Source organism: Peromyscus maniculatus, chromosome 14 (genome assembly GCF_049852395.1).
Source record: "Peromyscus maniculatus bairdii isolate BWxNUB_F1_BW_parent chromosome 14, HU_Pman_BW_mat_3.1, whole genome shotgun sequence".
NCBI classification, from domain to species: Eukaryota; Metazoa; Chordata; class Mammalia; order Rodentia; family Cricetidae; genus Peromyscus; species Peromyscus maniculatus.
In genome coordinates, this window is record NC_134865.1 from 53,064,080 (window position 1) to 53,078,033 (window position 13,954).

Genomic DNA, 13,954 nt, shown 5'->3' on the forward strand with positions numbered 1-13,954 from the left:
ACACACACATACACACACACCCCTCAGACACTAATGACCATCTCTCTGTGATGAACTACCCTGTCTAATGCCAGGGACCCACATTACCAGAAACAAACGAGGCTAATAGCAGTCCTCCTGCCTCCCAACTCCAGGTCAAGAAAGGCACAAAGGAGACCACAAATAACACTCAAGTGGTGCTTTGGATCCAGGAGACCTTGAGGTACCAGGAGAGTTCTGATGGCCCCATCTGGCAGATGGGAAAGGTGAGGCACCAAGAGACTGATTAAATACTTCAGGTATAAGTGAGAGGGTACCAGGAATTTAAAGAGGGAAGACTCTTTTCCGCCCCCCACGAGAGAAGAGTGATACCCTACCAACAATAGCACGACTACACAGAGGCAATTCTAGCCCTTCAGCCACTACAGCTAAGTAGCCAAGGATCCCAAACTGTCCTCAGGGCACTGAACTGACTCATTCACAGAGGGACTCCTACACACTCCAGACTCTGCAAGATTCACCCTTGAGACTTCCTTCAAGGCTGGAGCTTTAGGCAAGAGTGGCCTGGGCAGGCACAGAAGGTAGCTGTGCTTTGTAAGGCAATAGCTTCTGTCTGCAGGAGCTGGCCCCACACAGGGAAGTGGACATCAGACCCTGCCTCCACTGAAACACGTCACCATCCAGGGAAGCCTCCTGGGGTAGAACACTGCAGCCTGGGGCAACCACCGCCTCCTCCAGCATCACCCATCCAACCCATCTCCTATGCCACGTGGGAGAGTAAATGATTATTATCTGCAGATGATTGTCTAACTAGAAAGCCTAGGGACTCAGCTGAGAAAAAAAAATTATGGGAACAGGAGAATGTGTTCAGGTGTCCGATTAATAAATAGTCCCGCGCCCAAAACTAATAGCCTTTGTGGTCATTTGTGCATGAACTAACGTCTTTGAAGAGCTGTGCTTTCTTGGGAGACTTTAAGTTCTGTGCAACTTGTATTTTTGGAAGACAGAGGTGAGTCTGGGCGATATCCCCTCGGCTGCTGCAACTGAAAGTCATCTTGGACACAAATGTCAGAAAGATGCCCAAGGCAGCTGTGGCAGAAACCCCCGACATTCACCTCTGTGCTCTCTCCTAGGAGGACCCTCCCCCTCCCCAGCTGTTTTCTATTCCAATCCAAAGACAAAGGTGATGTGGGTAAATTGTGCCATGTCATTTCCAAACGAAGTTAAGTCTGTAAAGCAACGGTGGCAGACGGAAAAGTACCACGTCTGGTTTCTCAGTTTCTCACGGTTCATTAGTCCGGGGAGCTCACGGTGTGGCATCTGGACTGGAGATGCCTGGGGTTTGGTCAAAGTGGCTAAGGGAGGCCCCACCTGTCTGTATAAGGCAGTATGGCCTGCACAGGGCAGCTGTCATTTGCGGTCCAGGCTGGCATGTAGCTGGGCCTCTCGCACCATGCGATCAAAAGAGCGCGTGTTGGTCTCCTCCCGCACCTTCTCCCGCACGTGGAAGGAGGCCCGGGCCGTGGAGCGAGCGCTCTCCAGCGCGCTTCGCCTTTCTCGAGAGAGCTGCTCGCTGCGCTCCAGTTTGCGCCCAATGGCCTGCAGCAGTTCCCGGCGGCGGCAGTCTTCATCCCGCTCCACCTTCTCCTTGTTGGCGCGCTGGGTCCTCTCCTTCTCCAGGCGAGTCTGAACCACGCGCCGGGCTTTCTGCTGCACCGCCTCTTCCGCCACCTGCGCCGCGTGCTGCAGCCGCCGCTCCCCGGCCCGCGCCAGCGCCTCCAAGTGCGCCTGATGCTCCCGCTCTTTGCGTTCGGCCGCTTCCTTGGCACGCCGACCCTGCAGCTCCTCCTTCCGGGCTCGCTCCCGAAGCTCCCGGGCGCGCTGCTCCAGCAACTGCTCGTAGTTCTCCTGCGCGCGGCCCAAGCTGGCCTCCAGGGAGCTCCGCAGGCCCTCCCGCTCCTCGTGCTGCTGCCGCACCCGGCCTCGAAGCAGCGCCTCGTGGCGCGCCCGCTCGGCCCGGCTCAGCTCGCGCTTCTCCCGTTGCAGCTGACCCTCTTGTCGCTGTTTGGCCCGCGCCGCGCGCTGGGCGCGCTCCCGGCGGACCAGCTCTGCGCGCTCCCGCCCTTCCTGCAGGCCCTCCTCCCGCTGCTTCAGGTTCTGCTCCTGCTGCAGCTTGCGCAGCCGGTCGTCGCGCGCCGCGCGTTCCGCCCGCTCCCGCCGCAGCAGGCCCTGGCGCTCCGCCAGCTCCCGCCGCCGCTCCTCGCTGCGCTCGCACTGCTGCTGCCGCCTCCGCGCGGTCTCACGTTCCTCCCGGCCCCGGCGGCCCCGCCGCTCCTCCACCTGCGCGGCCCAGGCTCGCCGGCCCTGCTCGAGCGCGCGCTGCTTCTCGCGCTCCTCGCGCTCCCGCCGCTGCTCGGCGCGCAAGCGCTGTTGCTCCCACTGGCCGTGGGCCGCGGCGCGCTGCTCCAGCAACAGGCGCTCCTCCTGGTGTCGGGCCAGCATGAGGGCGGCGATCTTGCGGTCGCGCTCGGGTACCCCGCGCAGGCCTCGCTCGGCGCGCACTTGGCGCACGATGCGCTCCACATGCTGGGCCGTCTGCGGCGAGTGGCTCAGGTCGCCGAGGCTGAAGCTGCGGGCAGTGAGGGGGACCAGATCGAGGGCCGAAGGGCGGCCCAGCGGGTTGGGTGCAGACGACGCAGAGCCCGCAGGGCAGCTGTTCCTGGCTGAAGCTCGAGGTGGCCAGCGAAGCTCCCGAAGGCTCTCCCCGCTGTAGGACGATGACGAGGCACCGGACTCGGAGCTCAGGGCACCGTCCCGCCGGCGGGACAGCGAGTCCAGCGAATGGCTCTTCCTACCTGTCCGAGAACCCGTGGTCGGAGGTCGGGTCCTGGCTGGGGGACTGGGAGAAGTCCTTCGAGCAACCCTGGATGCGGGCGAGGCCGGGAGGCTGCTGCTGCTGCAACTGCTGCTGCTGCCCGCGCTCAGCGCCGAGGCCGAGGCGGAGGCCGGGGCCGCCACCGGGCCCTTGGGCGTGAACAGGCGCCGCTTCTCCTCGCGCATGATGCGCTCGCGCTCGGCACGGCACTGCTGCAGTTTGGCGAGCCGCTCCTTCTCGTAGGCCTCGTACAGACCAGTGGCCACTCGCATGGATCGGCCCGGGGCCTCGCGCACCAGGTCGGCCAGGGCCCGGGGCAGCAGCTCCACTGGCTTGACCGCACAGCGGGCACAGGCCTCCAGCGAGCGGGGGCTGGTCAGGACGTAGCGGCTGCCCTCTGCCTCGGGGCAGGCGAAGTTGAAGAGATCGAGGTGCAGCAGCGGGGACTGTTCCCGACGCCCACCTTCTGCCCCGCAGGGGACTTCGGCCTTGTGGGGCGCCGCCGCGGAGGCGGAGGCCGAGGAGGCTGCAGGCTGTTGGGCTCCCGGGGCATCGGGGGGCACGGACGCTGTGGCCTCATCCCCTTCTGAGCCACCGGGCCCCGCTCCCTCTTTCTCCTCTTCTGGCACCGGGTCCACCATAGCTGAGTCTCGTCCTTTGTTGGAGTCCCTGAGTTGACGGGGGAGGGGGGAGTCATAGAGGAATGCATCAGTGAGCTGTTTCTCCCTCCTCAATCATATTCACCCCTCCCAACTTAATCCGATTTCAGACTAGGCTCAGGGGCCTGATGGAACGTAAATCCTAAAACCGATGCCCTCAAAACCCAGGCTGAGCAGTTGGAGGGGGGTGGGGGGGACTCTGGGGCTCAGGCAGCAGCCTCAAGCTCCCTCGGTCCTAGAATGCAGGGCCTATGGGGAGACTACATTGGCGTCAGGCCCGCTAGATGCATCCCCCTTCCTGCTAAGACTGAGGCGCAAGGCAGCAGCCCGCAAGGGAGGCGCTGGAGGATTCCCGGGAGGATTAGCTATTTGTTTGTAGCTTAGGCGGGCTGCTGGGATGCTGCTTTGCAGGAACACAAAAGGGGAAGGGGCCTGTTCATGCCAAAGTGCATTGCGGCGAGGGCCCCAGTTGCCTAGGAAGAAGTTTATGGTTGATTTCTCTCTGCCAAAAGGACCCGGGGCGCAGGGCCCCTGGGAGATGGAAGGGCTGAGACAAATCTCCAAAGGCTCCTCTCTGAGTGGAGTGATGGATTCTTTCTCCTGCCTCTCCGGCAGGGCTCCCAGCAAGCTTCTTCCTCCAACCCCCACCCGATATTTCCCCGGGATGCACAAGGCACCTGGATCCGACCAGATCTCCAAGGCTGAATGAATGTGCAGCTAAAGGTACCATCAGCCCCAGTATGGTGGACTCAGACACCAGCCCCAGATGCCCACCAGTTCCTTCAGCGCATCTCAGAGAAGTGGGCTTTTCGCGCTGTAAACCCTACCGCTCCATGCTGGGAGCTGCTAGGTCCCCGGGAGGGTTCACTTACCCCAGGTCTGGGCTCCGGCCCCTACGCCGAGGGCTTTTGTTCACCCCTCGCTGCTCTCCCCGGCGCCTCTTCAGTCCCTGCGCCGGCAGGGTCGGGTTACTGCCGGCTGCAGCAGCCAGCGTCTCTCCATGGGGGACTACGAACAGGGTGCACACATCCCAGACGCTACCTACCCGGGGGAGGGGGAGTGCGACAATCTCCCTAAAATAGCGTGCCTCTGCTCCGTTGCTCACACTGATTCTTAAAAAAGGAAGCTGGGTTCCCTCGCCGCTGCATCCATCTCCACCTCTACCGCCAAGGTACCGCAGGTCTTTCGCTGCCCCTGGCGCCTCCTGGTGGCCACTTAAGGGTGTTCGTTTGTTTGCTTAGAGGACGACAAAGCAATTAAAAACACAGTAACTACACATATCTATGTATGCATATGAGCATATATATGCATACGTATGTAATACACACATACAGAGAAGTGTGGATATAGCGATATCACTAGAAACCTAATCTTTGGGCGCCTTAGGTGGGTAGAACGAAGTGGGTGAAATGGAATATTTCTCAAAGGGATCCTGAGAAGCAAACCAACTAGACAGCAAGTAATTGGGTAGAAACAGGGCACCTGATCCAAATTGTGATTTTATTATTTAAGGGAAACTAGGATGGGGGAATGATTGAGAGCAAAGTATAATGACACATGTCTGAAGATGTCATTACTTTGTATGCTAACCTAAATTAAAACACACACACACAACAAAAATACACATAGGGTTTGGAGGCAGGCAGAACGTAGGTGACCGGCGAATGCAGCTTCTGAATTGCTGGTTTCATATGCTAAAACACGTTGGTAGCATTTGATGAGGGCCGTTTGCTGACACCTCATCCCACCTCTTCCCTTTTTGAGTGGTAGTGGCCAAAGAGATTCCAGATTAGAATCCTCCAAGGAGAAGAGCTTGGAGCGGGTGAGACACAGCGTTAGAGAATACCGTGAACTGTGCTGTGTCAGAATCTGACAGGGAGCCAGCGGCCCATGCCTTTAATCCCAGCACTCGGGAGACAGAGCCAGGCAGATCTCTGTGAGTGCAAGGCCAGCCTGGGCTACCAAGTGAGCTCCAGGAAAGGCATCAAAGCTACCCAGAGGCCAACAAGACTAAGGAAGCCCAGTGAGGGAGGCACTGCAGTTTCCCAACCCAGGGAATGTTGGGGCCAGCAAGGGAGCGATGGTAGGAAAAGAGGAGGGGGCTTCTGTAAATAGAACAACACTCCAAGATCTCTTGGCTCTAGGGTGTAAAGAAAAGGGAGGGACCAAGGACGACTGCCTGGAATAGTGAGATGCCGTGTGCGTCACGGGCAGACAGTGGGTCCAGTGAGGAGGACTACCTGGTACGGGATGCCGGTGTCGGAGAGCTGCCCGGTCTCCATCAGTTGAGTAGAGAGGAAGGCTGCTCTCCAGGGGGCTGGGTAAGTCATATTAGAGGTCTGGGCTGGAGCTAGATTGAGGATGTCATCACCTACGTAAGGTTCCTGTCTCGGCTAGTTTTAAATTGACTTGACACAGGCTAAGAGTCATTTAAGAAGAGGTCACCTGTATTGAGAAAATGTGCCCCCAGACTGCTCCGTAGGCAAGACTGCGTTGCGTTTTCTTAATTAGTGACTGATGTGGGAGGGCCTACCCGTCTCGTGGGTGGTTTCACCTCTGGGCAGGTGATCCTGGGGTGTCTAAGAAAGCAGGCTGAGTAAGCCTTGGGAAGCAAGCCAGCCAGCAGCACCCCCCCACCCCCAGCCCCCATCCCCCCCACCCCTCCCACCCCCCCGCTGCCTCTGCCTCCAGGTTCCTGCCTTGAGTTCCTGCCCTGACTTCCTTCGATGATGAAACTGTGATGTAGCACTGTAAGCGGAAATCAACCCTCTCCTCCCCAAGCCGCTTTGGTCATGGTGTTCCTGTCACAGCAACAGAAACCCTAACCAAGACAGTTGTTAAAACCCATAATAGGAGTGAGATCACCCAGGAGGAAAGATGGGTTGATAAGAGGACATCGTCGGTAGGACTTCAAAGGAAAAAGAGATGTGTGGATGAGACCAATAAGGAGCAGGAGAGTGTGCCGTGTGAGCAGAGCACTCAGAAGAACGGGCACCCGGAGCTAAGGGCTGCAGAAGTCCACGTGGGTTTCTTCTGGAATCAAATAGCCAAATGACTGGGAGCACATGCCAAAGTACAGTGGTGGTTGAGGAAGTGGGAGGGACTGATCCTGTGACTCTTCCCTGATGATGTTAAGAGCTGTAAGGTTTGAACTGTACCCTACTGACAAGCTAGCAAGTTAGCCTCCATGGTGCCTAGACGCTGGCAGAAGACATGATACTCCTGAGCCGGAAACAAACGACTTTGTTGCTCATGTACAGAAAGAACATGAGGTTCGTTTTCTTGATGGGAGAGTGGGACTAAGTGGATCCTGCACACAAAACAGGCGTATGTTGCAGCTGGGGCACTCTAATCTTTCAAAGGGGGCTGTGATACTTAAATCTTCATCATCAGCTTGATTGGACTCAGAATCACCTAGAGATAGACCTCTAGGTGTGTCTGTAAGGGCATTTACGGAGAGGTTTAGCTGTGGAGGGAAGACGCAGTCTGAATGTGGGAGCACCATCCCATGATCCAGGGTCCTGCACTGAATGAAAGAAGGGAGTGAGAGGCTGGGGTGGGGCTCTGTTGGTAGAGTGCTTGCCTGGCATGCACAACGACCTGGGTTTGATCTCTAACATCATATAAAGCCCTGCATGATAGTGCAGGCCCGTAATCCCAGCACTCAAGAGGTAGAGGCAAATCAGAAAGTTCAAGGTTATCCTTCGCTACATATTGACTTGGAGGCTAACCTGTGCTGAATTACAAAGACCTTGCTGTCTCAAAAAGGGACAGAAAAGGGAGTGCGAGCTAAGCACCAACACTCTTACACTTGTACCTTTGTTTGCTGACTGTGGACACAATGTGACCTGTCACTAATGCCTTCCCACCAGGGTGGACTGTACCCCTTTTTGCTGTGGGATGTTCTGTATGGCAAATGTGTTGCTCTGATTGGTTAATAAATAAAACACTGACTGGTCAGTAGCCAGTCAGGAAGTATAAGCGGGACTAACAGAGAGGAGAATTGAGGGAACAGGAAGGCAGAGGGAGAGACCTGCGAGCCGCCGCCATGACAAGCAAGATGTAAGGCACCGGTAAGCCACGAGCCATGAGACAATTTATAGATTAATAGAAATGGGTTAATTTAAGATAGAAGAACAGCTAGCAAGAAACCTGCCACGGCCATACAGTTTATAAGTGATATAAGCATCTGAGTGATTATTTTATATGTGGGTTGTGGGACTGCAGGGGCTTGGCGGGACCTGGAGAGAAGCCCTCCAGCTACACCTTTTCAAACCAGGAATCAAAATAAATATTTCTCCCCTGAAGTTGTTTGTATCAGATATTCAGCCATAGCAATGTGAAGACTAACAGCACAGGAGCTAATAGCAAACATGGTCTTGCTTTGTCCCAAGGGCGGCATTATTTAGTTATCCTGACTGGTAAAGAAGTCCTCTCTCTGATCTGGGGGGGGGGGGGCGCTATCCCTATTGTTCAAGGATGTTTGCTGAACAAGCATCCATACAAAAAAGTCTACAAAAGGCTTTATAAGACCTGCAGCAGGAAATAGAAAAGGAGCCGTTGGTCACTTGGCTAGTAAGAGGTGGAGCTGGGATTTGGACCAGGTTCTGTCTAGTCCTGAAGTGAATGGCATGCTTTGTACTTCCACATGGAACTGTGAATCTGGAGAGATGTCGATTCAGGTGCTGGTGAGTGGGGTGGACAAGTCACACATCCATGCCTGGGTTTTCCTCTTTGCAGAGAATCCCATTAAATTATCTTGCAGAACTACAAAGACTATATAAGCAAACATATTTTTTTTTACTGAGCAGTGGTAAATGCCATTTATTTTGATAAACCATGTAGATATGGTCAAACCAATATATATTCCAAACTAGCCTTAAATTTGCTGAGAATGCTTTAGAACTCCTGATCTTCCTGACTCTACCTTCCAAGTGCTGGGATTACACAGAGGTGAAGAGCTGGTGTCCATCACAGGGAGATTCTCTACCTGCCAAAGATCAAGGATGTTACACCCAGTTTCACTGTGACACACGGTAGAGAAAGCAACATCCACCTGCCCACGATGGTAATGCCGTAATGGTGAGGGAAGACAGACTTAAGAGCCAGACAGGTGGTAGGTCAGGTGTGGCTCTATCATGCTGTGTGTGAATATATACTGTGTGTTTGTGCGTGTGTGTATGCACATGCACGTGCCCTTGCAGAGGCCAGAAGAGGGCAACAGATCCCCTGAAACTGGAGTTACAGGCAGTTGTGCCCCACCCACCACACATCACGTTGCGGGGCATAACTGAACTCAAGTTCTCTGGAAGAGCATTAAGGACTCCTGACCTCTGAGCCATCTCTTTAGCCCCCTGACAAGTTTGTTGTTTTTTAACCCCTCTGACTCTCATCTTCTTAAATACAGATTTATTTTGCCTTGCACCAGTCCTTAAACATAATCTATGGGTTCTTTCTTAGGTCTTTTAATACAGTAAATTACTCATTTAGACTAAAGCAAAAACAAATCCACCATTCGGTGTACACATCATTATCTTTATTTAAATTCTCTTTGCCTTCAGGTGTGTTCATAATCCTGGTACTCAGGAGCTTGAGACAGGAGGCTTGAGGATTTGAGGCTGTAAGACTCTCTCTTAGAAACAAGCAACCAACAAAAAACTTAAATTTCTCTTGTTGGGCCTCCCTCTTGTTCCTTGGCTCTGTGTACCCTACTCATCCCTCCTCTCAAGATATTCCCCTTTTCAGAGAAGAGGTTTGGTTTTGTTTTTCTTTACTCTGAAGTTCCACATCGGGAGCTGGCTTAGTCCATTGCCAGCTTTTGTGAATCAGGTTTTGCTGAAACACAGCCATACGTATTTGTTTACATATTGTCTCTACTGCTTTTGTACAACGGTGGCCAACATCAGTAGTTTTGACAGAGACTGCATGACTCACAAAGCTTTAACTGCTTATTATCAGGCTCCTGGTGGAGTAGTTTCCCAGCCCCCGTTCTAATGACTGATAACAACTTGGGTCAGTCATCAACTTACAGTTCCGAATCCACCCTGCAGTACCTGTCCTGGAAAAACAGAGCAACTACTTCCCACTCGAGAATCCCTCACGTGCCGGCTCACCGGAGAGGGAAGAGCTGGGGCAGGCAAGGGGCTTCTCCTGATTCTTCCTGGCTGCTGGCCTTTTCCTATTCTTGCTTCCTGATTAGTGATACAGCATGGGGACTTCCTGTGGCACCATCCTCCAGCTGAATTCTCCAGAACTGTCCCTTGGTGATGCCTGGGTTTGGGGACCACCTTCCTTTGCCCCCCTGAGGTAGACACTGCCTGCCCTAGGCCTTGTACCTTGCTCTGGTGTCCTGACCCTCCAGCCTCAATTCACCGGCAGTTTTGAAAACAGTTTCTTCCTTGTCCTACAACTGTGGAACAATTTGCATCAGGCAGACATCTTTGCTGCCTCAAAGATTTCAACATCACCTTCTCCAAGAAGGCCTGAACCTTGATCTTGAGGAAGGATCTTTCCTTCAGTGTCCTTCCTTGATCCAAGGCTGAGGAAGATTTTAGACCTCTATGTGTGTGTGTGTGCATTCATTTTCTTTTCTTAGTTTAATTCCTCTTTAAATTAAGCTTTCCCTGTTTAAATTACTGTGGCTTTCCGTCTCCCAAGTGGATCCAGACCAATATGATTAAAATATCACCATTCCTAATTTTTGAGATTAAAGCATTAAGAAGAAATCTCAGATGGAAACCAGCAGGTAAAGTTAATATTTGGCAAAAGAACATGTTTTATTTTATACTTTAATAAGTAATGTGTGCTGGGGCTGGAGAGATGGCTCAGTCAGTGGTTAAAAGCACTGACCATTTTTCCAGAGGACCCGGGTTCAATTCCCAGCACCCACATGGCAGCTCACAACTGTCTGTGACTGCAGGATCCAACACCCTCACACAGACAGACATATGTACAGGAAAAACATTAATGCACATAAAATAAAAAATACATTTTAAAAAGATAAGTGCTAATCAAAATAGGAAATTAGATAACACAGAATTGAGGAAGGGTAAAGGACACCAGTAGAAGAAGAACCCCCCAAAGGCCATCACGGCTCCAGCTTGGTGTGACATTGGCAAGGACTCCAAGCTGCCCCGCAGGTAGGCAGGGCCTTGTCTGTTTTGGGTCATGGCTGTTTAGAAATGTGTGCTTTCTGGCCAGTGCATCATTGAGAAGGAACCGGGTCTGAGCGATGCTACTCTGCTTGTTCTATGTGTTGTGAAACTGGCCGCATCAAGATATTTTGAGCTATTAAGCTGCTTCGGTCAATCTGAGACATTAAACGTGTGAAGCAGGTAAAGCCTGTGTCCTATGGGGCAGCAGAAACCAACATGCCTGGCCTGGAAGGTGGCTCAGCGGGTAAAAGACTCGCCGTGTGAGCATGAGGATCTGAGGTCATACCTGCAGAACCCACATGAAGCTGGGCACAGCAGCACGCATCTGGGATTCCAGCAACCCTACAGTGAGATGGGACCCAGAGACAAGACAATCCCCGGAAGATTTTGAGTCAGCTAGCCTGACTCACACAACAGTGAACGGCAAGAAACTCCGTCTCAACAAGATGGAGGGTAAAGGCCAACACCCGAGGTTGTCTTCTGAATTCATTATGTGTGCCATGCATCTGCACTTACATACATGCACACACATATCGAACACACATAGAGTTTAAAAAAAAATCCCACATCATGGTTCTGTCAGCAAGGAGACCTAGAGGGACCATTACAATCAATCCAGTGGAGCCGGGCCATGGTGGCGCACGCCTTTAATCCCAGCACTCGGGAGGCAGAGGCAGGCGGATCTCTGTGAGTTCGAGGCCAGCCTGGGCTACAGAGTGAGTTCCAGGAAAGGCGCAAAGCTACACAGAGAAACCCTGTCTCAGAAAACAAAAACAAAACAAAACAAAACAAAACAAAAAACAATCAATCCAGTGGTGTTTTTCTACTGTTAGTCCATCCAGAACCATCTGTCTTAAGTGATGCTGAGGAGGAACCCTTCTTCCTGAGGGGGATCATGTGTTGGGTGATGCCCTTTGGACTCTTTATCAGTGGCTCATGAGTCTGCATAGGTTGAGTGTTGCTCAGAAGCCATGCTTGTTTCTAGTTTCTCTCTCTATCGGAGTCATTTGCCTGCTGGGTGCTGTAGGCCCCATTACCTTTCCAACGAGCTATGTTGGAGTCAGAGCCATTGTTTTTCACAGGCTTCGTCCCTAACTCACACCTCCTTATCTCCATGTCTCTCTCTCTTCAAAAAGATTTATTTTTCATTTATGTGTGAACATATATGCACATGTGTGTGGATGCTTGTGGAGGCCAGATGAAGAAGTCAGATTCCCTGAAGCTGAGGTGATAGACAGTTGTGAGCCACAAACCTGAGTTCTGGGAACCGAACTTTACAAGAGCAGAAAGAACTCTTAACTGTTGAATCATCTTTCCAGGCTTCCCTTTTTCCTCTTTTCAATGGGGAGTCTAACTTCAAACATTATGCACCATTGCCCTGTGTAAATACTCAGACCAGTCATCTGAGAGAAGTCATACTAAGTTTCTGGAGACAGGCATCCCCTCTGCATGCTTCTCTTGGGGATCAGGCATTTGCCTTCAGCAGCTCTTCCACACATGCAAATGTGTCAATCAATCACACAACAAGCCATAAAAAATGCACTGAAAGTTTCCATGAAAAACCGTCATGGCGGGCTGGAGAGATGGCTCCGAGGTTAAGAGCACTGGCTGCTCTTCCAAAGTTTCTGAGTTCAATTCCCAGCAACCACATGGTAGCTCACAACCATCTATAATGAGATTTAGTGCCCTCTTCTGATGTGCAGGCAGAACATTGTATACACAATAAATAGATCTTTTAAAAAATAATAATAATAAAGCCGTCATGGCTGGGAAGCTCGCGTAGAGTGCTTGCCTACACGCACAGGCCTTAAAAAGATAAGTCCCAAACATTCACAAAGCTAGGAAGTCAGTTACAAGAGCTGCCAAATAAATGTGACCAGAAGACAGAATGTGATCAATGCATTGTTAATTTAGCTGTACACGATCAGCCCCTCAACTGCTTGAGACAGTTCCTGTCTTGAAAGTATTCAAATGCTAGAGCTACTGTAAGAAAATGCCACTGACTGGGTGGCTTAATCACACAAGTTCAAGTCTTTGCCATTCTGCTGGGTGGAAGGAAATCCAAGCTAATGTAGTGTTTTTGTATTCTTCCCCTCTGGATTCTCACTGTGTCCACAAGGGCCCTGTCTGTGTTTTCTGAGTTCTAATCTCTTCCTTCTTTTTGTGTAAGTGTATGGACATATGGACGTGTGTGTGTGTGTGTGTGTGTGTGTGTGTGTGTGTGTGTGTGTGTGTGTGTGTGTAACTCAAGGACAACCAGGGTGTTGTTCCCCAAGTGCCGGCTGCCATTCTTTTTTTTTTTTTTTTTTTTTTGACTGCTTCTCTTGCTGGCCCAGGACTTGCCAAGAAAGCTAGGCTGGATGGACAGCAAGCCCCAGGCTCCTTGTCTCCACTTCCTCAGCTCTGTACTAAAAAGCTGGCTATCACCATGCCCAGCTTTGTAAATACGGGTTCCGGGGACCAAACTCTGGTCCTTAAAGCTTGCCAAGGCAAGCACTTTACAGACTTAGCTATGGTCTCCCCAGCCCCTAACCTCGCTTATCAGAACACCAGCCACAGGGGAGCAGAGCCACCAGATGATTCCATTTTAATTCACGGAGTTGTTTTTCTTTAAAGGCTCTGACTCCAGTCACAAGGGAAGGTGCCAGCATCTAAGGATCCAATAGACATGGGTGTTGAGGGGATATGACTCGGTAGAACATTGGTAAAATGGAAACAATGCTTCTAGCTACCTTTAGCCTGCCATTCAGACATTGAGTGTCTCTAAGGTGCCAACCACCGGGACAGCAGTGGCAGAGTCTCTCATTGTGGAGACTACGATGGGAGAATCTCTTTTAAATCCACCACACTGTGCTGAGGAGGACAGGGACTCCTGGGCAGGCATCTAATTGGCTAAGCTCTGGGCAGGCCTGAGCTGAGGCAGCAACAGTGAGGACAGAGAGCAGAGAAAACATCTAAAATGTATGTTGAGAGGGTTGAGAATGTACCTCTCAGAGGTAGAGCACTTGCCTACTGTGTATGAGGCCCTGGGTTCAATTTCTAGCACTGAAAAAAAAAAAGTATATATGTAGCTAGGCGGCGGTGGCACACACCTTTAATCCCAGCACTCGGGAGGCAGAGGCAGGTGGATCTCTGTGAGTTCGAGGCCAGCCTGGTCTACGGAGCGAGTTCCAGGACAGGCTCCAAAGCCGCACAGAGAAACTCTGTCTAGAAAAAAACAAACAAAACAAAACAAAAAAAGTATATATGAGAGACAGCCCACACAATTGGTGTGTGAATCTGTGTGG

The 13,954-nt window shown here is 52.1% G+C and overlaps 1 protein-coding gene across 1 annotated transcript; it reads right to left on the minus strand.

Moving 5' to 3' along the window:
* Positions 1 to 327: 327 nt before the first annotated feature.
* Ccdc177 (coiled-coil domain containing 177) lies at positions 328 to 4,761 on the minus strand. Its single transcript, XM_006973094.4, has 2 exons — positions 4,386 to 4,761; positions 328 to 3,523 (listed from the first exon to the last, which is right to left on the minus strand). Exon 2 carries the CDS (start codon positions 3,493 to 3,495, stop codon positions 1,390 to 1,392), a length of 2,106 nt encoding a protein of 701 aa, XP_006973156.3. The 5' UTR covers positions 3,496 to 3,523; positions 4,386 to 4,761; the 3' UTR covers positions 328 to 1,389.
* Between the last annotated feature and the right edge of the window lie 9,193 nt (positions 4,762 to 13,954).